The sequence below is a fragment of the Periplaneta americana genome, chromosome 4, assembly GCF_040183065.1.
Source record: "Periplaneta americana isolate PAMFEO1 chromosome 4, P.americana_PAMFEO1_priV1, whole genome shotgun sequence".
NCBI lineage: Eukaryota > Metazoa > Arthropoda > Insecta > Blattodea > Blattidae > Periplaneta > Periplaneta americana.
In genome coordinates this window covers 34,217,724-34,242,546 of record NC_091120.1, presented here as the reverse complement: position 1 = coordinate 34,242,546, position 24,823 = coordinate 34,217,724, and the positions used below count along the sequence as shown (strand labels likewise).

The window sequence follows — 24,823 nt, the reverse complement described above, 5'->3', positions numbered from 1 at the left end:
CTTCAACATACCGCTTTCGTAACGCATATTATTATCTTTTTCGAAAGAATTAAGTACATACAGTTACTGTAAATGTCTTTGACATATTACATAGGCCTATATGGTAATACTGTACTATTCTTCATGAATGATGTAATTCAATAAGAAAATGATAATAGACACTATGTTTTTGGTGAACTGTCCGAAGACAGGTTGGAACCTCATAAGTAACACCAATAAGACATCACTCATGAGGCAGCTAAGCCATGAGATAATGAGGTAGGGTGGCCAGTTCCCTTCACCCTCCATTGCATACATCGCTGACTAGTAAAAGTTATTTATGTATGATAGGTAAGACACTTTACATAACAGGAAAATCCATGGAAACAAACAAATATATTGAAATATACATATTTTTTTTTAGTTCAAGTAGCGGGGATCAAACCCGGAAATCCCCATCTTGCGCATACCCCTGAAGTTGTTAAATTAAAAATTACTAATTCTTTTATTTTTAATGACGTTTCATAGGTTTGAATAATATTTCAGGGCTGGCTAACATGCATCTTACTACTTAGAGACAATTCGAAAGAAAAAATTGTTATGTAAATATTATTTTTTCTAAGGAGGGTCTGTCTTCCTCTGAATGACGGGACGCAATTAAGATGAATGCTAACGTAGCACCAGTGAGAAGTCTTCATGGGAGATCCTTGGACGGTTTCCGTTGCAGATACTGCAACGAGATTGAAACCTTAGCACACGTCCTAGGATCCTGTCAGCATGGATAACTCCTGAGAAATTCACGCCATCATAACATCGTAAAACTAATAGCACAAGCCCTTAGAAAAAGATCCTTCGAGGTCCATGAAGAAGTGCACTGCGTTGCGTCTGAAGGTGGCGGAATTAGAAGAGCGGACATTGTGGCTATAGACAAGACTAATAGTAAAGGCTTTATACTGGACCCAACTGTTAGATTTGAGATGAGCCAGACCCAACCATCTGAGGTCAACAAAGAGAAACAACAAATTTATGAGCCTACTATTCCGTATTTTCGAGAAAAATATCAGATGGAAGGCACCTGGAAAGTACATGGTTTAATGATCGGAGTGAGGGGCACCATCCCACGATCAACTGTAAACACTATCAAACATTTGGAATCCATGAATCATTCCAAAAATAATTACTTCTAGCATTAAAGGGTCTGTGGCGATCCTGAAAAATCATTTATACGGAATACCATAATCCCCCCCCCTCTTTCTATCCGTTAGTGTGTGATTGTTACAATATTTGTACAAATTTATTATTTCTTAAATTTAAGCTCCTAGTTCACATTTCAATTTGACTCATCTATTTTACTATAATCATTATTATTCTTATATGTGTGTTCTGTGTTTTTGGCAACCCAGGATGCCTGAGCAGACTATTTCTTGGAAATAAATTATATATTAATTAATAATAATTTGAAATGTTCATTTTAAATGATAGATAAATACGGAAAACAATTTTAATTAAAGAATAATACTATCGAGGGACGTGAGAAAATTGTTAATATTAAGATTTGAGCTGTATATCGAATATTTCTCTGATAATTGAACACAGTACTAGCATAAATTTTATTGGTGCCACTGACAGCAAGACTACTTACATGAATGGAAAGAATGATATCGAGGATCCTGATCTTTGCCATGGAAATCTCCATCTTCACGTTGTGGCAATCGGGTTGGTGAAGCTGTCGATGGCTGAATTGGTACTGGAAACAATGCACTGCCATCTGAAGGTATGTTCGGAGTAGGTGGCTCATTCTGCCTACACTTGGGGTCATTACTCCCTGGGAAGCACTGTGGTGGCCTGACTTCAGTTTCGTAATAAGCTGTTCCATCACTTGTACAGTTCTTGCCTGAGGATCCAGGATAGCACCCAGGAGGATTAATTGTGGTAGGCTTTATAGTAGTTACAATTTCATTGCACTGAGGATCAGGTGATCCTGGATAGCACAGTGTCTGTGGGGGAGCAACTGGTTGACATCTTGGATCTTTGGACCCGGGATAGCATTGTGGCTTAGAAGGTCCAGGGGGCAAATATGTTGGAGGTTGTTGTGACGGACTACCGCATCTTGGATCGGGTGAACCAGGATAACAACCTGGAGGGGGAGGTTGTTCTTGGACACATCTGGGGTCATTGGATCCTGGATAACAAGAAGGTTGACATCTAGGATCTGATGATCCTGGAAAACATATGGGAGGTGTTATTGGTTTGGGAGTTGTTGTTTGAGGACATCTAGGATCTTGGCTTCCGGGAAAGCAGTTTGGAGGTTGTGTCAGACATTCACATGTTGGAGGATGTGACGTTGTATGAGGCGGAAAATAATTCGTTGGTGGAGGGGGTTTAGGGCATCTAGGATCAGTAGATCCAGGATAACAATTAGGTGGTGCTGGAGTTTGAAGACATTTCGGATCTAGAGAACCTGGATAACAGCCCGATGGTTTAGTCGTACCTACAGGAGGGAGATATGTTGCAGGAGGTCTTGGTGTTGGACATCTAGGATCTTTAGATCCAACAAAACATTGAGGTGGAGGAGGTCGTGTTGCAGGTGGGTACGGTGTTGGACATCGAGGGTCAGGGGAACCTGGATAGCACTGAGGTTCGATTGTAGTAGGTACGGAAGGTTTAGGGCACCTTGGATCATTAGATCCTGGGAAACAATTAGGCCGCGAAGTTGTAGGAGGAGGAGTTGGTCTAGGACATCTTGGGTCAGTTGATCCTGGATAACAGTTTGGCCGAGATGTAGTTGGAGGCGATGTAGGCCGAGGACATCTAGGATCTGTAGATCCTGGAAAACAATTAGGCCGCGAAGTTGTTGGAGGAGGAGTTGGTCTAGGACATCTTGGGTCAGTTGATCCTGGATAACAGTTTGGCCGAGGCGTACTTGGAGGCGGTGTAGGTCGAGGACATCTGGGATCTGTAGATCCTGGAAAACAATTAGGCCGCGAAGTTGTAGGAGGAGGAGTTGGTCTAGGACATCTTGGGTCGGTTGATCCTGGGTAACAGTTTGGCCGAGGCGTAGTTGGAGGCGGTGTAGGTCGAGGACATCTGGGATCTGTAGATCCTGGAAAACAATTAGGCCGCGAAGTTGTAGGAGGAGGAGTTGGTCTAAGACATCTTGGGTCAGTTGATCCTGGATAACAGTTTGGCCGAGATGTAGTTGGAGGCGATGTAGGTCGAGGACATCTAGGATCTGTAGATCCTGGAAAACAATTAGGCCGCGAAGTTGTAGGAGGAGGAGTTGGTCTAGGACATCTTGGGTCGGTTGATCCTGGGTAACAGTTTGGCCGAGGCGTAGTTGGAGGCGGTGTAGGTCGAGGACATCTGGGATCTGTAGCTCCTGGAAAACAGTTAGGACGTGAAGTTGTAGGGGGAGGAGATGGTCTAGGACATCTAGGGTCGGTTGATCCTGGGTAACAGTTTGGACGAGACGTGGTTGGAGGCGATGTTGGCCTTGGACATCTAGAGTCCGTAGATCCTGGGAAGCAATTAGGCCGCGAAGTTGTAGGAGGAGGAGTTGGTCTAGGACATCTTGGGTCGGTTGATCCTGGGTAACAGTTTGGCTTAGGTGTAGTTGGAGGCGGTGTAGGTTGAGGACATCTAGGATCTGTTGATCCTGGAAAACAGTTAGGACGTGAAGTTGTAGGGGGAGAAGTTGGTCTAGGACATCTAGGATCGGTTGATCCTGGATAACAGTTTGGACGTGGTGTGGTTGGAGGCGGCGTCGGCCTGGGACATCTAGAGTCGGTAGATCCCGGGAAGCAATTAGGTCGCGGAGTTGTTGATGGTGTTGGTTTTGGACATCGTGGATCATTGGATCCTGGATAACATGGAGGTCTACTTGGAGGACTTTCCTGACATCTAGGATCAGTGGATCCTGGGTAACATGTGGGAGTTTTGGTTGTACTGGGAGGTAGATAAGTGCTAGGTGGCCTTGGTGTGGGACACCTTGGATCTCTAGAACCTTCAAAACATTGAGGTGGTGGAGGCTTTGATGCAGGAGGATAAGGAGTTGGGCAACCAACTTCTGGAGATCCCGGGTAGCATTGTGGTTGCGCTGTGGTAGGCGGTGGTGGCGGTTTTGGACACCTGGGATCATTGGAACCTGGATAACAGTTTGGACGTGGTGTTGTGGGTGGTGGTGTTGGTCTTGGACACCGAGGATCAGTCGAACCTGGGTAGCAGTTTGGACGTGGTGTTGTAGGTGGGGTGGTTGGTTTTGGACACCGAGGATCATTCGAACCTGGGTAGCAGTTTGGACGGGACGTTGTGGGTGGGAGTGTTGGTTTTGGACAACGAGGATCTGTCGAACCTGGGTAGCAATTTGGACGTGGTGTTGTGGGTGGTGGTGTTGGTTTTGGACACCTGGGATCATTGGAGCCTGGATAACAATTTGGACGTGGTGTTGTGGGTGGTGGTGTTGGTCTTGGACATCGAGGATCTGTCGAACCTGGGTAGCAGTTTGGACGTGGTGTTGTAGGTGGGTTCGTTGGTTTTGGACACCGAGTATCAGTCGAACCTGGGTAGCAGTTTGGACGTGGTGTTGTAGGTGGGGTCGTTGGTTTTGGACACCGAGGATCAGTCGAACCTGGGTAGCAGTTTGGACGTGGCGTTGTGGGTGGGGGTGTTGGTTTTGGACACCTAGGATCTGTCGAACCTGGGTAGCAATTTGGACGTGGCGTTGTAGGTGGTGATGTTGGTTTTGGACACCTAGGGTCTGTGGAACCTGGATAGCAGTTTGGACGTGGTGTTGTGGGCGGAAGTGTTGGTTTTGGACATCTTGGATCAGTGGATCCTGGGTAGCAGTTTGGACGTGATGTGGGTGGTGGAGTTGGTTTTGGACACCTAGGATCAGTGGAACCAGGATAGCAGTTTGGTTGTGGCGTTGTGGGCGGAAGTGTTGGTTTTGGACACCTTGGATCAGTAGATCCTGGGTAGCAGTTTGGACGTCGTGTTGTGGGTGGTGGTGTTGGTTTTGAACATCGTGGATCATTGGATCCTGGATAACATGGAGGTCTACTTGGAGGATTTTCCTGACATCTAGGATCAGTGGATCCTGGGTAACATGTGGGAGTTTTGGGTGTGCTGGGAGGTAGATAAGTGCTGGGTGGCCTTGGTGTGGGACACCTTGGATCTCTAGAACCTTCAAAACATTGAGGTGGTGGGGGTTTTGATGCAGGAGGATAAGGAGTTGGGCAGCCAAATTCTGAAGATCCTGGGTAGCATTGTGGTTGCGGTGTGGTAGGTGGTGGTGGCGGTTTTGGACACCTGGGATCAGCAGTTCCTGGATAGCAATTTGGACGTGGTGTTGTGGGCGGTGGTGGTTTTGGACACCTGAGATCATTGGAGCCTGGATAACAGTTTGGACGTGGTGTTGTGGGTGGTGGTGTTGGTCTTGGACACCGAGGATCAGTCGAACCTGGGTAGCAGTTCGGACGTGGTGTTGTAGGTGGGATCGTTGGTTTTGGACACCGAGGATCAGTCGAACCTGGATAGCAGTTTGGACGTGATGTTGTAGGTGGGGTAGTTGGTTTTGGACACCTAGGATCAGTCGAACCTGGGTAGCAGTTTGGACGAAGTGTTGTGGGTGGTGGTGTTGGTTTTGGACACCTGGGATCATTGGAGCCTGGATAACAGTTTGGACGTGGTGTTGTGGGTGGTGGTGTTGGTCTTGGACACCGAGGATCAGTCGAACCTGGGTAGCAGTTCGGACGCGGTGTTGTAGGTGGGGTCGTTGGTTTTGGACACCGAGGATCAGTCGAACCTGGATAGCAGTTTGGACGTGATGTTGTAGGTGGGGTCGTTGGTTTTGGACACCGAGGATCAGTCGAACCTAGGTAGCAGTTTGGACGCGGAGTTGTGGGTTGGGGTGTTGGTTTTGGACACCGAGGATCTGTCGAACCTGGGTAGCAATTTGGACGTGGTGTTGTAGGTGGTGGTGTTGGTTTTGGACACCGAGGATCTGTCGAACCTGGGTAGCAATTTGGACGTGGTGTTGTAGGTGCTGGTGTTGGTTTTGGACATCTAGGGTCTGTGGAACCTGGATAGCAGTTTGGACGTGGCGTTATGGGCGGAGGTGTTGGTTTTGGACATCTTGGATCAGTGGATCCTGGGTAGCAATTTGGACGTGATGTGGGTGGTGGCTTTGGTTTTGGACACCTAGGATCAGTGGACCCAGGATAGCAGTTTGGTTGTGGCGTAGTGGGCGGAGGCGTTGGTTTTGGACATCTTGGATCAGTAGAACCTGGGTAGCAGATAGGTGGTGTAATTGGCTTTGGGGTTGTCGTTGGTGGATTTTCTGTTAAACATGGACAGAAAAACGGTGTTGTTGTTGGAGGATAAGTGGGACGTTCTGTTGTAGGAGGTTTAGGGCATCTAGGATCTGAAGATCCAGGATAGCACAGAGGAGGAGCTGTAGTAGGTGGTGGTGTTGGTTTAGGACATCTGGGATCATTTGATCCTGGATAACATGAAGGAGGAGCTATTGTAGGTGGCGATGTTGGTTTTGGGCATCTGGGATCTGTGGATCCAGGATAGCATCTCGGTGGTTGTGTCGTGGACGGTGTAATTGGTTTTGGACATCTGGGATCCATTGATCCAGGATAACATCTCGGAGGTTGTGTAGTCGGTGGAGGAGTTGGTTTAGGACATCTGGGATCCGTTGATCCAGGATAACATCTTGGTGGTTGTATGGTTGGTTGTGGAGTTGGTTTAGGACATCTAGGATCCGTTGAACCAGGATAACATCTTGGTGGTTGTGTAGTTTGTGGAGGAGTTGGTTTAGGACATCTAGGATCTGTTGATCCAGGATAACATCTCGGAGGTTGTGTAGTCGGTGGAGGAGTTGGTTTAGGACATCTGGGATCCGTTGATCCAGGAATACATCTTGGTGGTTGTGTAGTTGATGGTGGAGGTGGTTTAGGACATCTAGGATCCGTTGAACCAGGATAACATCTTGGTGGTTGTGTAGTTTGTGGAGGAGTTGGTTTAGGACATCTAGGATCTGTTGATCCAGGATAACATCTCGGAGGTTGTGTAGTCGGTGGAGGAGTTGGTTTAGGACATCTGGGGTCCGTTGATCCAGGATAACATCTTGGTGGTTGTGTAGTTGGTGATGGAGTTGGTTTAGAACATCTAGGATCTGTTGATCCAAAGTAGCATCTAGGTGGAGCTGTTGTAGGATTTTCTTGTGGGCATCTAGGATCAGTTGTACCAGGATAACATCTCGGAGGCTGAGTGGTAGGAATGGGACTGGGTTTAGGACATCTTGGATCGGTATTACCAGGATAGCAATTTGGAGGCTTTTGTGTAGTTGAAGGGGGCAAATATGTGGCAGGTGGTCGTGACGAGCAACGAGGATCGTTTGACCCGGGGAAACACGTTGGTTTATCTGGATATGTGGGCGGTGTAGGATGTGGACATCTAGGGTCAGCGGAGCCAGGCGTACATTGCAGTGGTCTTGTTGGAGGTGGTGTGGGACATCTTATATCAGTCGATCCGGGATAGCATTTTGGTGGTTCTTCAGGAGGAGGAGTCGGTCTTGGAGTTGTTGGACATCGCGAATCTGTTGAACCTGGGTAACATAGCGGCGGTTGTACCGTAGTCGGTCTTGTTGGACACCTAGGATCTGTAGATCCTGGATAGCAGCTAGTTGGTCTTGTTGTTGGAGGTCGTGTAGTAGGAGGGGGTGTTTGTGGCGGTGGTTTTGGACAGCGTGGGTCTGTACTTCCCTGATAACAAATAGGAGGTGTTACTGGTCTCGGCGTAGTAGTTGGACAACGGGGGTCGATACTTCCTGGATAACATTTTGGTGGATGAGTTGTTGATGGAGGTAAATACGTGATTGGTGGTTTGGCAGTTGTAGGTCTGGTAGGTGGTTTGGTTGTCGGAGGTGGACATCGAGTATCTGTAGATCCGGGGTAACAATTTGGAGGTCTCGTTGGCGGTCTTGTTGGAGGGGGTGGGCATCGAGGATCGGTTGAACCAGGATAACAATTCGGGGGTCTAGTAGTCGGCGGTCTTGTAGGAGGAGTTGGGCATCGAGGATCAGTTGAACCGGGATAACAGTTTGGTGGCTGTGTGGTAGGCGGTCTAGTGGGTGTAGGTGGACATCTGGGATCATTTGAACCTGGATAACAATTCGGAGGTCTCGTAGTTGGTCTTGTAGGTGGGGGCGGGCATCGAGGATCAGTTGAACCGGGATAGCAATTTGGTGGCTGCGTGGTGGGTGGTCTAGTAGGTGGAGGTGGACATCTGGGATCAGTGGAACCTGGATAACAATTTGGTGGCCTCGTAGTTGGAGGTCTTGTAGGAGGAGGTGGGCATCGAGAATCAGTTGAACCAGGATAACAATTTGGTGGTTGTGTTGTTGGTGGTCTAGTAGGTGGAGGTGGACATCTGAGATCAGTGGAACCAGGATAACAATTTGGGGGTCTTGTAGTTGGTGGTCTTGTAGGAGGGGGTGGGCATCGAGGATCAGTTGAGCCAGGGTAACAATTTGGTGGCTTTGTGGTTGGTGGTCTAGTAGGTGGAGGTGGACATCTGGGATCAGTGGAACCAGGATAACAATTTGGTGGCCTCGTAGTTGGAGGTCTTGTAGGAGGAGGTGGGCATCGAGAATCAGTTGAACCAGGATAACAATTTGGTGGTTGTGTTGTTGGTGGTCTAGTAGGTGGAGGTGGACATCTGGGATCAGTGGTACCAGGATAACAATTCGGGGGTCTTGTTGTTGTTGGTCTTGTAGGAGGGGGTGGGCATCGAGGATCAGTTGAGCCAGGGTAACAATTTGGTGGCTTTGTAGTTGGTGGTCTAGTAGGTGGAGGTGGACATCTGGGATCAGTGGAACCAGGATAACAATTCGGCGGTCTTGTAGGAGGGAGTGGGCATCGAGGATCAGTCGAGCCAGGGTAACAATTTGGTGGCTGTGTCGTTGGCGGTCTAGTAGGTGGAGGTGGACATCTGGGATCAGTGGAACCAGGATAACAATTTGGGGGTCTTGAAGTAGGTGGTCTTGTAGGCGGAGGTGGACATCGAGGATCAGTTGAACCGGGATAACAGTTTGGTGGCCTCGTAGTTGGTTTTGTTGGAGGGGGAGGACATCGTGGATCAGTTGAACCAGGATAGCAATTCGGTGGTTGCGTGGTCGGTCTTGGAGGAGCTGGGCATCTTGAGTCAGTACTACCTGGAAAGCAATTTGGTGTCTGTGGTGTACTTTGCGGACACCGTGGATCATTAGATCCTTGATAACATAATGGTGGTGTTACTGGTCTTGGGGTTGTGGTTGGACATCTTGGATCGCTGCTACCTGGGTAACAATTTGGTGGTCGCGTTGTTGTCACTGGAGGTAAATAAGTCGCTGGTGGTCTTGTGGAGGGTATCGTTGGGCACCTTGAATCTGTGGATCCTGGATAACATCTGGGTGGTTGTGTAGTTGTAGGTCGTGGTGGAGGTGGAGTTGGACAGCGAGGATCTGTCGTTCCTGGATAACATCTGGGTGGTTGTGTAGTTGTAGGCCGTGGTGGAGATGGAGTTGGGCAACGTGGATCTGTGGATCCTGGATAACATCTTGGTGGTGGTGTAGTAGGTCTTGGCGGAGGTGGTGTTGGACAACGTGGATCTGTGGATCCTGGATAACATCTTGGTGGTGGTGTAGTTGTAGGCCTTGGCGGAGGTGGTGTTGGACAACGTGGATCTGTGGATCCTGGATAACATCTGGGCGGTGGTGTAGTTGTAGGTCGTGGCGGAGGTGGTGTTGGACAACGTGGATCTGTGGATCCTGGATAACAATTTGGTGGTGGTGTTGTTGTAGGTCTTGGCGGAGGTGGTGTTGGACAACGTGGATCTGTGGATCCTGGATAACATCTTGGTGGTGGTGTAGTTGTAGGTCTTGTCGGAGGTGGTGTTGGACAACGTGGATCTGTGGATCCTGGATAACATCTTGGTGGTGGTGTAGTTGTAGGTCTTGGCGGAGGTGGTGTTGGACAACGTGGATCTGTGGATCCTGGATAACATCTTGGTGGTGGTGTTGTTGTAGGTCTTGGTGGAGGTGGTGTTGGACAACGTGGATCTGTGGATCCTGGATAACATCTTGGTGGCGGTGTAGTTGTAGGTCGTGGCGGAGGTGGTGTTGGGCAACGTGGATCTGTGGATCCTGGATAACATCTTGGTGGTGGTGTAGTTGTAGGTCTTGGCGGAGGTGATGTTGGACAACGTGGGTCTGTGGATCCTGGATAACATCTTGGTGGTGGTGTAGTTGTAGGTCGTGGTGGAGGCGGAGTTGGGCAACGTGGATCTTTGGATCCTGGATAACATCTGGGTGGTGGTGTAGTTGTGGGTCGCGACGGAGGTGGAGTTGGGCAACGTGGATCTAAAGAGCCAGGATAACATATTGGTGGAGTTGTAGGTTTAGGCGTTGTTTGGGGACAACCAGGATCTGTGCTCCCGGGAAAACATGGTTTCGGTGTTGGCTTTGTAGCGGGTGGTAAATATGTTGCTGGCGGTCTTGTGGAACATCTGGGATCAGTTGATCCTGGGAAACAATTCGGCCTTTGACAATCGGGGTGTGTAGATCCCGGATAACATTTAGGTGGCTCTATTGTTGGTTTCGGAGTAGATTGTGGACATCTAGGATCCGTAGATCCCGGATAACAGACTGGTAGCATAGTTGGTCTTGGAGTTGTTTGAGGACATCTTGCGTCAATAGATCCTGGATAACATCTGGGTGGTGCTGTAGTTGTAATTCTTGGAGGAGGTGGAGTCGGACATCGTGGATCTGTGGATCCTGGAAAACATCTGGGTGGTTGTGTAGTTGTAGGTCGTGGTGGAGTTGGAGTCGGACAACGTGGATCAGTGGATCCTGGATAACATCTTGGCGGTGGTGTAGACGTAGGTCGTGGTGGAGGTGGAGTCGGACATCTTGGATCAGTGGATCCTGGATAACATCTTGGTGGCGGTGTAGTCGTAGGTCGTGGTGGAGGTGGAGTCGGACATCTTGGATCAGTGGATCCTGGATAACATCTGGGTGGTTGTGTAGTTGTAGGTCGTGGTGGAGGTGGAGTCGGACATCGTGGATCAGTAGATCCTGGATAACACCTTGGTGGTGGTGTAGTTGTAGGTCGTGGTGGTGGTGGAGTCGGACATCGTGGATCAGTAGATCCTGGATAACATCTTGGTGGCGGTGTAGTAGTAGGTCTTGTAGGCGGTGGAGTCGGACATCTTGGATCAGTGGATCCTGGATAACATCGTGGTGGTGGTGTAGTCGTAGGTCGTGGTGGAGGTGGAGTCGGACATCTTGGATCAGTGGATCCTGGATAACATCTTGGTGGCGGTGTAGTAGTAGGTCTTGGTGGCGGTGGAGTCGGACATCTTGAATCAGTGGATCCTGGATAACATCGTGGTGGTGGTGTAGTGGTAGGTCGTGGTGGAGTTGGAGTCGGACATCTTGGATCAGTGGATCCTGGATAACATCTTGGTGGCGGTGTAGTCGTAGGTCGTGGTGGAGGTGGAGTCGGGCAGCGTGGATCTGTGGATCCTGGATAACATCTTGGCGGTGGTGTAGTCGTAGGTCGTGGTGGAGGTGGAGTCGGACATCTTGGATCAGTGGATCCTGGATAACATCTTGGCGGTGGTGTAGTCGTAGGTCGTGGTGGAGGTGGAGTCGGACATCTTGGATCAGTGGATCCTGGATAACATCGTGGTGGTGGTGTAGTCGTAGGTCGTGGTGGAGGTGGAGTCGGACATCTTGGATCAGTGGATCCTGGATAACATCTTGGTGGTGGTGTAGTCGTAGGTCGTGGTGGAGGCGGAGTCGGACATCTTGGATCAGTGGATCCTGGATAACATCTTGGCGGTGGTGTAGTTGTAGGTCGGGGTGGAGGTGGAGTCGGGCAGCGTGGATCTGTGGATCCTGGATAACATCTTGGTGGTGGTGTAGTTGTAGGTTGAGGTGGAGGTGGAGTAGGGCAACGTGGATCGGTAGATCCTGGATAACATCTAGGTGGTGGTGTTGTTGAAGGTCGTGGTGGCGGGGGAGTTGGACATCTTGGGTCTGTGGATCCTGGATAACATCTTGGCGGTGGTGTAGTCGTAGGTCGTGTAGGTGGAGTGGTTGGACACCTTGGATCTGTGGATCCTGGATAGCATCTTGGAGGTGGCGTAGTTGTTGGTCGTGGTGATGTTGTGGCAGGTGGCAAATAAGTTGCCGGGGGTCTGGTTGAACATCTCGGATCGTTTGATCCTGGATAGCAATTCGGCCTTTGGCAATCGGGATTTGTAGAGCCTGGATAGCATGTGGGTGTCTGCGAGGTTGGTTTAGGTGTTGTTTGAGGGCATCTTGGGTCAGGGGATCCTGGATAGCACCTGGGAGGTTGTGTAGTAGGTCTAGGTGTTGTTTGTGGACATCGTGGATCAGTCGAGCCTGGGTAGCATCTTGGTGGTTGTGTAGTTGGTCTAGACGTTGACTGTGGACATCTTGGATCAGTGGATCCAGGGTAACAAACTGGTACCGTTGTTGGTTTTGGTGTTGTTTGTGGACATCTATTATCAGTCGATCCTGGGTAACATCGAGGTGGTTGTGTAGTTGGTCTTGGTGTTGTTTGTGGACATCTAGGGTCATTGGATCCCGGATAACAAGTAGGTGACTGCGTGGTCGGTCTGAGTGTTGTTTGAATACATCTAGGATCTGTTGAGCCAGGGTAACAAACAGGGAGTGTAGTGGGTCTGGGTGTTTGTGGGCATCTAGGATCTGTAGAACCTGGGAAACATGAAGGTGGCTGTGTAGTTGGTCTGGGTGTGGTTTGTGGACATCTTGGATCAGTAGCACCAGGAAAACAAACAGGTACAGTTGTTGGTTTTGGTGTTGTTTGGGGACATCTTGGATCTGTGGATCCTGGGTAACACCGAGGTGGTTGCGTGGTAGGTCTGTGTGTTGTTTGTGGACATCTTGAGTCAGTTGATCCTGGGTAACATGAAGGTGGTTGTGTTGTTGGTCTTGGTGTTGTTTGCGGACATCTCGGATCAGGGGATCCTGGGTAACATCTAGGTGGTTGTGTTGTCGGTCTAGTTATTGTTTGAGGGCAGTTTGGATCGCTTGATCCTGGGTAACATGTGGGTGGGTGTGAAGTAGGCCTTGGTGTTGTATGTGGGCATCTTGGATCACTGGATCCAGGGTAACAAACAGGTATCGTTGTTGGTCTTTGTGTTGTTTGTGGACATCTGGGATCAGTAGAACCTGGGGTACATCGAGGTGGTTGTGTGGTGGGTCTGGTTGTTGTTTGTGGACATCTTGGATCAGTGGATCCTGGATAACATTTAGGAGGTTGTGTTGTTGGCCTGGGTGTTGTTTGAGGGCATCTTGGATCAGTTGATCCTGGGTAACACGTTGGTGGATGTGTAGTGGGTCTCGGTGTTTGTGGACACCTGGGATCAGTGGATCCAGGATAACATCTAGGTGGTTCGGGCGTGGGTCTTGGTGTTTGTGGACATCTTGGATCAGTGGAACCTGGATAACATCTAGGAGGTTGTGTTGTCGGCCTTGGTGTTGTTTGAGGACATCTTGGATCAGTGGAACCTGGATAACATCTAGGAGGTTGTTTTGTCGGCCTTGGTGTGGTTTGAGGACATCTTGGATCAGTGGATCCTGGATAACATGAGGGTGGTTGTGTGGTAGGTCTGGGTGTTTGTGGACATCTTGGATCAGTAGACCCTGGGTAGCATCTTGGAGATGTGGATGGAGGACCGCATCTTGGATCCGTTGATCCAGGATAACATAATGGTACCGTAGTTGGTTTTGTTGTTGTCTGTGGGCACCTGGGATCAGTACTTCCCGGGAAGCATTTTGGTGGTTTTGGCGTTGTTGTTCCTGGTGGTAAGTATGTGGGTGGTAATCTTGTTGTTGGCGGTGGACATCTTGGATCAGTTGATCCAGGATAACATCTTGGTGGACCCGTTGTTGGTTGCTCTTGTGGGCATCTAGGGTCTGTTGATCCTGGATAACAATTCGGTGGCTGTATCGTTGGTGGAGTTGGTTTTGTTGGAGGATTACATGCTGGATTAGTACTACCAGGAAAGCACACCGCTGTTGTTTGCACACATCTAGGATCTGTGCTACCTTTATAGCAGATAGGTGTTGTTACTGGTCTTTGAGTTGTTGGAGGTCGTGTGTGTGAAGGAGTTGTCTTTGGTGGGGACTCGGGCTCACCTTGACATCTTCCTTCGCATTCTCCATAACAAATCTGTAATAAAAATGTGTATTTTAAATGCCGTCCCTTTTCAGCTATGATTATTAAAGTTATCTAAGATAGCTTCTATTCAGTGATATTGAAAAGGATATGTAGAAAATCGTTTTACACCAAAAATGGAATCATAGTGACCTTTTGAACTGTCTTAAATGTTGTAATGGAAAAGACTACAATTTATTTTTATCTTGTTTGAATAATGAGGTACTCAGTTTTTAAATGTGCTTCAGCAAAATATTATGAGTGAAGAAAAGTTTTGATTTTATTATCAACAGTAATCTCACTAGAGGTTTTGATTTATCTAGAGAAAATCAAAACTCGAGTGGGATTTAATTGACTATTACACGATTAGAAGAACTTATATAAAGATTAGAAGTAACGAAGTACTCCAGTACAATAAAATATTAATTGACTTACGAAAATACAACTGTCTTCAAATGTATTATTGTACCATCTCAACATTACAAATATTACGCTAGATGCATGCTAGATGGCAGTAGTGAGTTATGATTACTAGCAATGACTTCGCGTCGAGAAGTTCTCGATCTATATCACGATGGCAGTGTTACTAGTCAAGAAGGCTTTGTTGATTCGGTTTCATTTTTATTAAAACAGTTGCATTCCACTTCAATTATCCGAATCCCAGTAATCAACGTCACTTGACAGATGATTTTCAATAAATCTTAATATTAAACATTCTCTGATACGTAACTATCCATAATATCATATAGCAGAAGCTATAACATAACCTAAATAATATACACAAATGTTAGAAAAGTTTTAATTAACGACGATGACATAAAAAATAAACATGAATAATTTTAAAAGGAATAATTATTGAATGTACAATTTTCAAATTTGAATGTGATTGGTAGTTCAATTGATGTTATATTGGACGTGTGCGTAATAGAAGTGGAACTCGTTGATGTAGGCCTACATGGTGTATTCTACTTATTCAAGATTTCCGAATGGTGCTCTTCATTTATTTGTAAATAGGATTTCAGAAGATGCATAGGTATGATCAATGATTTTTATTAATTCTTGTTCTTGAATGCCAGTGCGAGTCATATTTGAAACTGCTGTGCATCGACTGGAGTGGTTTGTAATTTCTTATTATTATTATTATTATTATTATTATTATTATTATTATTATTATTATTATTATTATTATTATTATAATATTTTTTTTTCACGTCCAGACCAGCGCAGTTTCAAATGTTGGCAAACAAAGAAACAAATGCTAGGGACGCGATAAAATTGTGCGATAAGCAGCCATGATTGGTTGAAATACGTCCTTTCGTACCGTGTTATTGGTCAAAAGTAGTATGACGTAGTAAAAGTGTAATAGTCAGCATAATAGAAACTGGTTTTGTCGATGCTACTGAAACATTCTAGACGTTTTAATTATTATGTATTTAAGAAAACATAAACAAATAATATACTAAAAGCCTTACAAATAAAAATCCTTATCAGACGTTTAATTGTGTTATAGTTACACAGTGAATAGCTCGTTTATAAGTCGTGTGTAAATTCCTTACTAATAATCGCTATATACGTCGTGTATAACAATATAACTACACAGCTACGTCATAGTATCGTCATTATTTTATTACGAAAGGTAACAGAATAACTGATATTCTCTATGGCACCCGATAATGTGCGCTAATATCAATAGCACCACAGGGCCTGATCGATTACCACGCTATATTTTGATCAAGGAGTACAGCCACAGCTACAATTATTTAATTATTCTGTGCTCTTTGTTTTGTTCTTCTGTGGTTACAAGGCAACCATTATCATAAAATGACAATCGATACGAAGAGCTGTTTGGGGCGGCCATTTTTTCTCTATATACAATGCTTAAACAGGGGTTTCGTGTGTATAACTACTGCAAAGCAGTTTCTATGTATAGTTATACGCTGCTTATACATCCATCGCTTATGCATGATTTATTAGAAACGTTTATTGTCCCAACTTTGTATCATAAGTCTCATATAAAAATTATACACGGTTTAATAGTGCGACTGTAAGTGACTGGAATTGTATATTTATTAATTTTATAAATGTGAATGATTTGAGTTTCTGGAAAAGTTCTGTTTGATGTATTTGAGTGTTAGCACTATAGGATGAACTGCTTTCTTATACAGGGACATCATTTTATTTTACTTCATTTTTTATTGTACCTGAGTTTTTGAATGTACTTCACTCCCACCCCTTCTACTAATGAAGTTCAACCGTCCTCCACACAGATCCAAGACCGCATATAGTCATAGTAGCCTTACGATCTGGTAAACAGTACGTTCCAAAAATATGTTCGCGTTTTCCAGTGACGGAACAGCTTTCAATATTGAATCATTTTCGCACAGGCACTGTCGTCCATTTGCCTATATCACATCTTGATTTCCCCCACTCGCTTCTATTCGCCAGGCTAGTGCCTGGGCTGTCTTAGCTCTTTTCTGAGAACATTAATTTCTGTTAGGAATTGGGCGTCTACGTAATATTATACAACTGTTTAAAATAACTTAAATAAAAGGGCCTCTTTAAGTAATTAACTGTCACGTGATTTCCTCCCTTTCTACGACATAACCACTTGGACGGACAGTAGATAGTATGTCTGAGTGATTTTATCTCTTCGGATCGGGCAGAAGTGAAGATTGAATTTACAGTACGTAAGGTACTCTTTTATAGAGTAGGTACAGAATTATTTCAATATGAGTTATTGATACAAAGTACGAACCTATAGTCGTGACGCTGTTATTTCCGGCGTGACTCCTCCTCTTTGCTTACGTCTTAGGAAGTGAAGGCTCTATAAAGTCTACGTAGGTAGTATCGTTCGCCATTTTTGTTCTTTCGTTGCCGAGCTACCATACGAGGAATCTATTTGGCACACCGTTAAACATTATCATGTCGTAGCTCCTATGATAATAAATCAAACGCACTGTAATTCAGCAAATAATTGAGCGGCAAATAACGTCCACGTGTGCTTTCTGCGAACGCCAACGAATGAGCCAAAATGGCGGGCGATTATATTAAGTATTTATCGAGCCTTAACAAATGAATAACGTCTTCTTCAGCGAATCACAAGACGCATACGTTTAAATGTAGCCGACCTGCAACGCGATTGGCTGCCGGAAATTAGAGCGACGGGACTATGGTACAGTAGTTTATAGTGCGATAATATGCACATTAGACCTGAAGCCTGTATCGAAATGAACGGCCACCATTTTAAAAAATGTGTTTAAATATCTATATTATGATTATTTTTCAATTTAACTTCATTCTCTATATTGTACGCTAATGTGCTGTAGACAGTATAATATACACTGCATAATGAATATGTCCGCATGGACAGCTCAGTTCGTGAGTAAAAACATTTAGCCTATTATTAATACTGTACTGTATTTTGATTCAACAAAAACCCAATGAAAATTATCAACTCAAAAGCGTGATATTTCCTACTTTACGTAAATGGATGAATTACTTTTCTTCCCTCCTATACCTAGTAAAGTGATTTGTTTGTATTTCACGCCAGTATCATCGAACTCCAGCCGTGGAAGGGGGTAGCAAACAGTGTTTCCGGTTTTCAATCGTTGATCCAAAGGTATAGCCAGGTTAATATAGGAAATGTTAGTAAAAATAAAATGATGTCCCTGTACTATGAAATGACATTAATAATTATTCTTGTCAGATGACCTGATTGTTAATGCAGGCGCTATTATAATCAAGGCCAGATAGTAATGTGCCTGGAGTGAACTAACAAGAACTATATTACGTTATAAGGTTATTCAAAAGCCAGTTCAAACTTTAAAGCTTTATAAAATTAATAATAATTTAGAGACGTAGAAAACTAAACCATTATTGTGTTAGGAAATTTTGGAGTTTATTTTAATCATCATGAACAACACAACAACAACAACATTCCACGTATTAGATCTAGTGGTCTGTCTCTATCCATAATTTTTTAGGCCTTCCTAAGTTTCTGTGACCTCTTGGAATGTATGATAAGATTCGTTTTGGCAAGCAAGTGTAGGATATTCTGGCAACATGTTCTTTTCAGTTCAGTCCCCGGAACAATTTTTCCCATGAAATTATTCAAATCTGCTTTACAGGGAGCTTTACCTGAAAGACTAGATTTGCATAATATATAGTCACTGTGTACGTTAACAGAAAACCACACAGAGATTGTGTGCACTCGATGTGGGTCTCTGGCGTTTCGTCAGCCCACGCGAATTGTGTGGATATAAAGGGAAAAATTGAGACGGTGTCGGGTGGAGTTCCCGGGTAGCTCAGTTGGCAGAGCGCTGGTACGTTCAACCAGAGGTCCCGGGATCGATACCCGGCCCCGGAACAATTTTTCCCTTGAAATTATTCAAATCTGCTTTACAGGGAGCTTTACCTGAAAGAATAGATTTGCATAATATATACAGTCACTGTATACGTTAACAGAAAACCACAATTCCAAGTCACACAGAAATTGTGTTCACTCGATGTGGGTCTCTGGCGTTTCGTTAGCCCACGCGAGTTGTGTGGATATAAAGGAAAAAATTGAGACGGTGTCGGGTGGAGTTCCCGGGTAGCTCAGTTGGCAGAGCGCTGGTACGTTCAACCAGAGGTCCCGGGATCGATACTCGGCCCCGGAACAATTTTTCCCTTGAAATTATTCAAATCTGCTTTACAGGGAGCTTTACCTGAAAGACTAGATTTGCATAATATATAGTCACTGTGTACGTTAACAGAAAACCACAATTCCAAGTCACACAGAGATTGTGTGCACTCGATGTGGGTCTCTGTCGTTTCGTCAGCCCACGCGAGTTGTGTGGATATAAAGGGAAAAATTGAGACGGTGTCGGGTGGAGTTCCCGGGTAGCTCAGTTGGCAGAGCGCTGGTACGTTCAACCAGAGGTCCCGGGATCGATACCCGGCCCCGGAACAATTTTTCCCTTGAAATTATTCAAATCTGCTTTACAGGGAGCTTTACCTGAAAGACTAGATTTGCATAATATATAGTCACTGTGTACGTTAACAGAAAACCACAATTCCAAGTCACACAGAGATTGTGTGCACTCGATGTGGGTCTCTGTCGTTTCGTCAGCCCACGCGAGTTGTGTGGATATAAAGGGAAAAATTGAGACGGTGTCGGGTGGAGTTCCCGGGTAGCTCAGTTGGCAGAGCGCTGGTACGTTCAACCAGAGGTCCCGGGATCGATACCCGGCCCCGGAACAATTTTTCCCTTGAAATTATTCAAATCTGCTTTACAGGGAGCTTTACCTGAAAGACTAGATTTGCATAATATATACAGTCACTGTATACGTTAACAGAAAACCACAATTCCAAGTCACACAGAGATTGTGTTCACTCGATGTGGGTCTCTGGCGTTTTGTCAGCCCACGCGAGTTGTGTGGATATAAAGGGAAAAATTGAGACGGTGTCGGGTAGCTCAGTTGGGAGAGCGCTGGTACGTTCAACAAGAGGGGCCGGTATTGATACCCGGCCCCGGAACAGTTTTTCCCTTGAAATTATTCAAATTATTCAGTCTTTATTGATTTTTGTATTGAATAATTGAGTTCATTTTTCATTGTTTGAGAATTTCCTCATTTCTTCTGTTGTCAATAGGTCTTTAGTTGGAAAATCATAACTACTTGTACTCATTTAACCGTTTAAAATTTTCCAGACTGGCTCGAAGGCATGTTGTTCTGCAGTCATTTTCCTTTTACAGCAGGAGAGTTCTTCTACTGATCAACTTCTAGTTGACAGACAGGATTTCGTATATGGCAGTGGGTCGAATTCAGAAAGAGTCCCAGTTAAATTGGTGAACATCAAATCAGCTACATGTTCCACCAAAAGATCATTTCTTATTGGGGTTACAATGTCATTCATGAAACTGAATGTTCGTTCATATTCATCTGTTGATATAGCAATAGTCTTCGAAGTGCAAAGAAGTGGCAATAGATCATCTGGCTTTCTTTCATAATTTCTATATTCTTTGTACTCCCTGAAAGCTCTAATAGTCTATTTGAAATAGTTTGTTTACTAGGAGAGGAGACTGCAGAGTAGGATGGGAAATATAAACTGCTGTGACCTGCGTCACCTTATCGTAATCGCTAAGGCGGTCAGTGGCTCTTGGTTAACGTGAGAGACTCGAAAACTTTTATCAATTTGGCAAATTAATTCGCCAGCTTTAATCATAAGCCTATTTACTATTTCTCCATCACTGAATTGATTTAAATCACAGGCGAGAAATTGCGTAACTAGCCAATAATATTCCATCACGTTGTCTACGTTTATTTTCTTGAATATTCTGGCGTTTCTCAAGATTACTTAATAGATTTGCACGTTCTCGACCTAAAATAATTTCAGAAAATCATATTTCGTTTTCTACGCACATTTGATATATTTTTTGTATAAATTTCTTTTGGAAATAATACGTGCAAACAACATTTAATTCCTCGTACGTTTCAATGCAGCGTGTTTAAGGTATAATGTCGTATTTAGTATACTATGCAAATGTTAAGATCATAAATTTTCTTCGGAATAGTACGGAAAAATAACATTTAATTTGTCTTACCTTCTAATTCAACATGTTCTTTATGACATTGTATTTTAAATTTATTAATGCCTAATAGGATTTTCGAGCATAACATACATCGTATGTTCTCCCCTTCTAAACAGCAAAAAAAACTCTTCCTCCCATTTCTCATGAAATAATCGTTTTCTAACGCGTACACACTGCTTTGATAATGCCATTATGCCACTACTTATATTGCTTATGAAACTGATATAGAACCTGCCCACGCCTAGGAGCTACGTGAGGGAGGGACGGGGTCTGTGAAGATGATGTCACTCAGAGCGATAAGCTCTGTGAAGGTCAGTGAGGCACGATGCCCATATATTCTTTATAGCCTATATCACATTTTGTCTGCTTACTTACTAAATGCAATAAAATTAATAATGCTACTTACTCAATGCTGCGTGTACGTGGGGTGTAACTTTAATAGTGGCAACATTGCTGCAAAAGCGAAACGAGACGGAGTTTGTTATTGTCACTTCTAGCACATGTTAGTCCGTGTCTGTCCTCCTCCCCCTTAAAAGGACTCTTACGTCCGACTCATAGCGCATGCGCTGTGGAGAGTTGAAGTTAGTCTCCTGTTGGTTACAGCTCTAAGGGCCGTATTCATAAACGAGACTTTGGATGAAGACTTCCCAAAGTCGACTTTCGTAGTAAAGTTTAACTTTGTTAAAAGTCCTATTCATAGACAGTACTTCTGAGACTTTGACTTTGACTTCGGTAAGTCGAGATTTGACGATCTTGTTCTAATGTTGGCAATCAAAATCACTGCCTTGTAAACGAATTAAATTAATAGATAGTTGAAATAGAGTAGGCATTGCCACAATCAAAGCCATCTTCTGAGTCACAAATCAATGAACAATTGAACATTGATACATGTTAAGCGATTGTTAACCGTTCTTGCAGCTTTATTCGAGGGCAGTGTGAAACTGACGTAAGTACAAAAATTGACATTTTTTGGTCTTTATACCAGTCAATAATAATATTTTGTTCTTCTACTTGGTCACAAAAATCGTAACTCAGTTCGAACAGTCTTGTATATAACACAATTCGTAACTACAAAACATGATGGCAGAGTTCATATGAAATAGTATTGCCTCTTAAGAATTTTTTTTGTGAATAAAACATCGATTGTACTTACATTAGTTTCACATTAAGCCCTCAAATTATTTCACTGTAAATAATTTTATTCTAAAGATATAGATGGTAAGAGATGCCAGCAATGACAGACTATGAAAGAGACATATCCTGCTGTCAGTTGGCAGTGTTACTCCCTGCATTTCTGCAGAAACTACTTAAAAATTATCTGAAATCAATATGCAGAAAACAGTATTATGACGACCGCAGGATTATAAATTAACTGCATATCCAACTGTATAACCTATCCTTTATAGAATTATTAAATACCGTACTCAGAATCATTATTAAGCTATCAATCCTTACCTACAGCGTAACATCGCGATGAAATAAATTGTATTATTTATTGGTGGAACAGATAATCCTTTTTGATTATTCGAGGATATTTAATACTGTCTGTTTATGAAATCTGCACCTTAATTTGAATTTATAATCTATAATGATACGGTAAGGAACATGAGAAGCTTTAATAATCTTCTGAATGTCCTTAATATTCTCGGAAAATTCAACAATTTTCCAAATATCAGCCATTTTTCTTATATCCACGAACGAAAGTCAAAGTCAAAGTCTAGATTTTCGGCGACTTCGAAGTAAAGTCGCCATTGAAGTTTACTTTCGTCAAAGTGTCGACTGTGAATAGGAAAATGGCGACTTTGTACTTTCCAAAGTCAACTTTGGTCCAAAGTCTCGTCTATGAATATGCCCCAAAGCGGTTGTGTTTCGCCATGTTTCGTCATCCTAACACATACCATCCCACAAAGACAGAATGTTAATGCACAGTATTTCCGTCATTTTTGGAACATAAGCTGAGACCAGCGTTACGAAGAAAACGCCCACACGTTTTTCAGAACCCTCCCATAATTTTGTAGGATAACACAAGGGCGCACACGGCGCATTCTGTAGCTGATTTGTACCGTCGCTGGGGGTGGGAAGTGCTTTTCCAGCCACCACATTCACCGGACTTAAGCCCCTGTGATTATGACTTAGTCCCAAAGATGAAGGAACCACTTCGTGACGTTGGATTCCGGACTGTTCCCGATATTCTGCAGGCAGTAGGGCGGTCCATCAGAAACATCAACAGAACAGGAGCTGCTACAGGGATACTACGACTTCCACATCGCTGGCAACGAGTTGTAGACAATGCTGGTTACTACATTGAAGGACTGTAGAAGTTTCACAGATGTATCACTTATATATTTGTAACAAATAAATAGTTGCCATTTTTAAAGTTACAACCTGTGTATTATATTTGTAACTTATCTAAATATTTAAATTCTGTGATATTGCCGAATAGAGAAGCTGGTTCATAGAAACAGACGAAATTTATAGAATTTATTTAAAGAAACAAGTGAATAATCTCTGGTCTAAGAGGAAAGCTGTCATGTTTTGTTCACGTACTTGCTGAATTTGTTAATTCCATTATTATTGTTGTTATTATTATTATTATTTATTATTGTTATTATTATTATTATTATTATTATTATTATTATTATTATTATTATGCTTACCTCAATGTTGCATGTAAGATATACTTGCATCTTATCTGGAAATTTAAATGCGGTGATGTTGTTGTAAGCAATTATGCTAGCTCCAGATGATCCTGTCTCTGATGTCCTCCTCCAGTATCCGATTAGTTTCGGTTTCCTGTTCGAAAGAAATTAATTTTTAAGTGAATTCTAGCATTTAAATGTATACGAAGACTTTCTTATTTCATCTGTATACCCTTGTACCTGAAACATGAAACATATCGACTCTCATTTGGTTATTGTTATTTAGGAGTTCCATGAAATTTCGTTGTAAAATTGAAGGGTTGATAACAAAAACCGGCCAAGTCCAAAATATTAATATTTCAGAAAACGAGAAAAAATTGTCCCTCACGTTTCTCATACAATAAAATAATCTGACATATTTTATATAGTTAGCTCATACATTATCAGACTATCACCAAACCCTCTTGTCTCTTGTGATATCGATTAAAGCTGTTTGCTTTTGTAGACTAGTCTTACTTGGGACATCCCTCGTTGTCCGTCAGCTGCAGCTTGTGGGTGTCCGAAGACTCATAGTCTTCTCCGTCGTAGGCCCAGCAGTCGCGGACTCGAATGTCGTACTGGTTCTCGTTGTCTTTGATGTACACCAGGATCGTCAGTGTCTCTCCGATCTTGATTATCTCGTTTATGGGCGCCGTCTGAAGAACACAAATCGTATTGAAGGGTTCAGAGCCATAGTGGGCCAAGCGTCATTTATTAAAAAAGGAGAAAGCAAGGGTTAAAGTTAAGTGAATACCATAGTTTAATGAAGATTGACATATCATTTAGTTTTAATATGAATACTTTATATTACTTGCTGTATTATTTATTTATTGGGTTATTTCACGACGTTTTATCAACAACTTAGGTTATTTAGCGTCTGAATGAGATGAAGGTGATAATGTCAGTGAAATGAGTTCGGGGTCCAACACCGAAAGTTACCCAGCATTTGCTCATATTGGGTTGAGGGAAAACCCCGGAAAAAACCTCAACCAGGTAACTTGCCCCGACCGGGAATCGAACCCGGGCCACGTGGTTTCGCGGCTAGACGCGCTAACCGTTACTCCACAGGCGTGGACTACTTGCTGTATGTTTCCATTGAATTATAGTGATAACTTCATTTTAACCCTTGTTTTCTACGGTTTTAGTAAATGGCGCTTGGCCCCACTATGGTTCTGAACCCTTCAATTCTTTAATATTTGAAACTGAGAAAAGGCTGTTAACATGCATGCAGGGCCGGATTTAGGTATAGACCGCTCCTAGGTAGTGCTAAAATTTAACGCTCCCCCAACTTCCACAAACAATTTATAAGCAGCTATTATACAGGTCATGTTTAGTTTAAA

General features: G+C 44.0%; 1 protein-coding gene across 1 annotated transcript in view; it reads right to left on the bottom strand.

Annotated features, from left to right (window-relative positions):
- The window catches only part of LOC138697684 (mucin-2-like), a 215,654-nt gene that overhangs the window by 6,539 nt on the left and 184,292 nt on the right, over positions 1-24,823 (bottom strand). The window contains exons 6-8 of the mRNA XM_069823143.1: positions 23,961-24,139; positions 23,463-23,598; positions 1,622-14,249 (exon numbers count right to left, since the gene is read on the bottom strand). Of these exons, the coding sequence (XP_069679244.1) occupies positions 1,622-14,249; positions 23,463-23,598; positions 23,961-24,139 (12,943 nt within the window). The remainder of the gene's footprint in view (positions 1-1,621; positions 14,250-23,462; positions 23,599-23,960; positions 24,140-24,823) is intronic.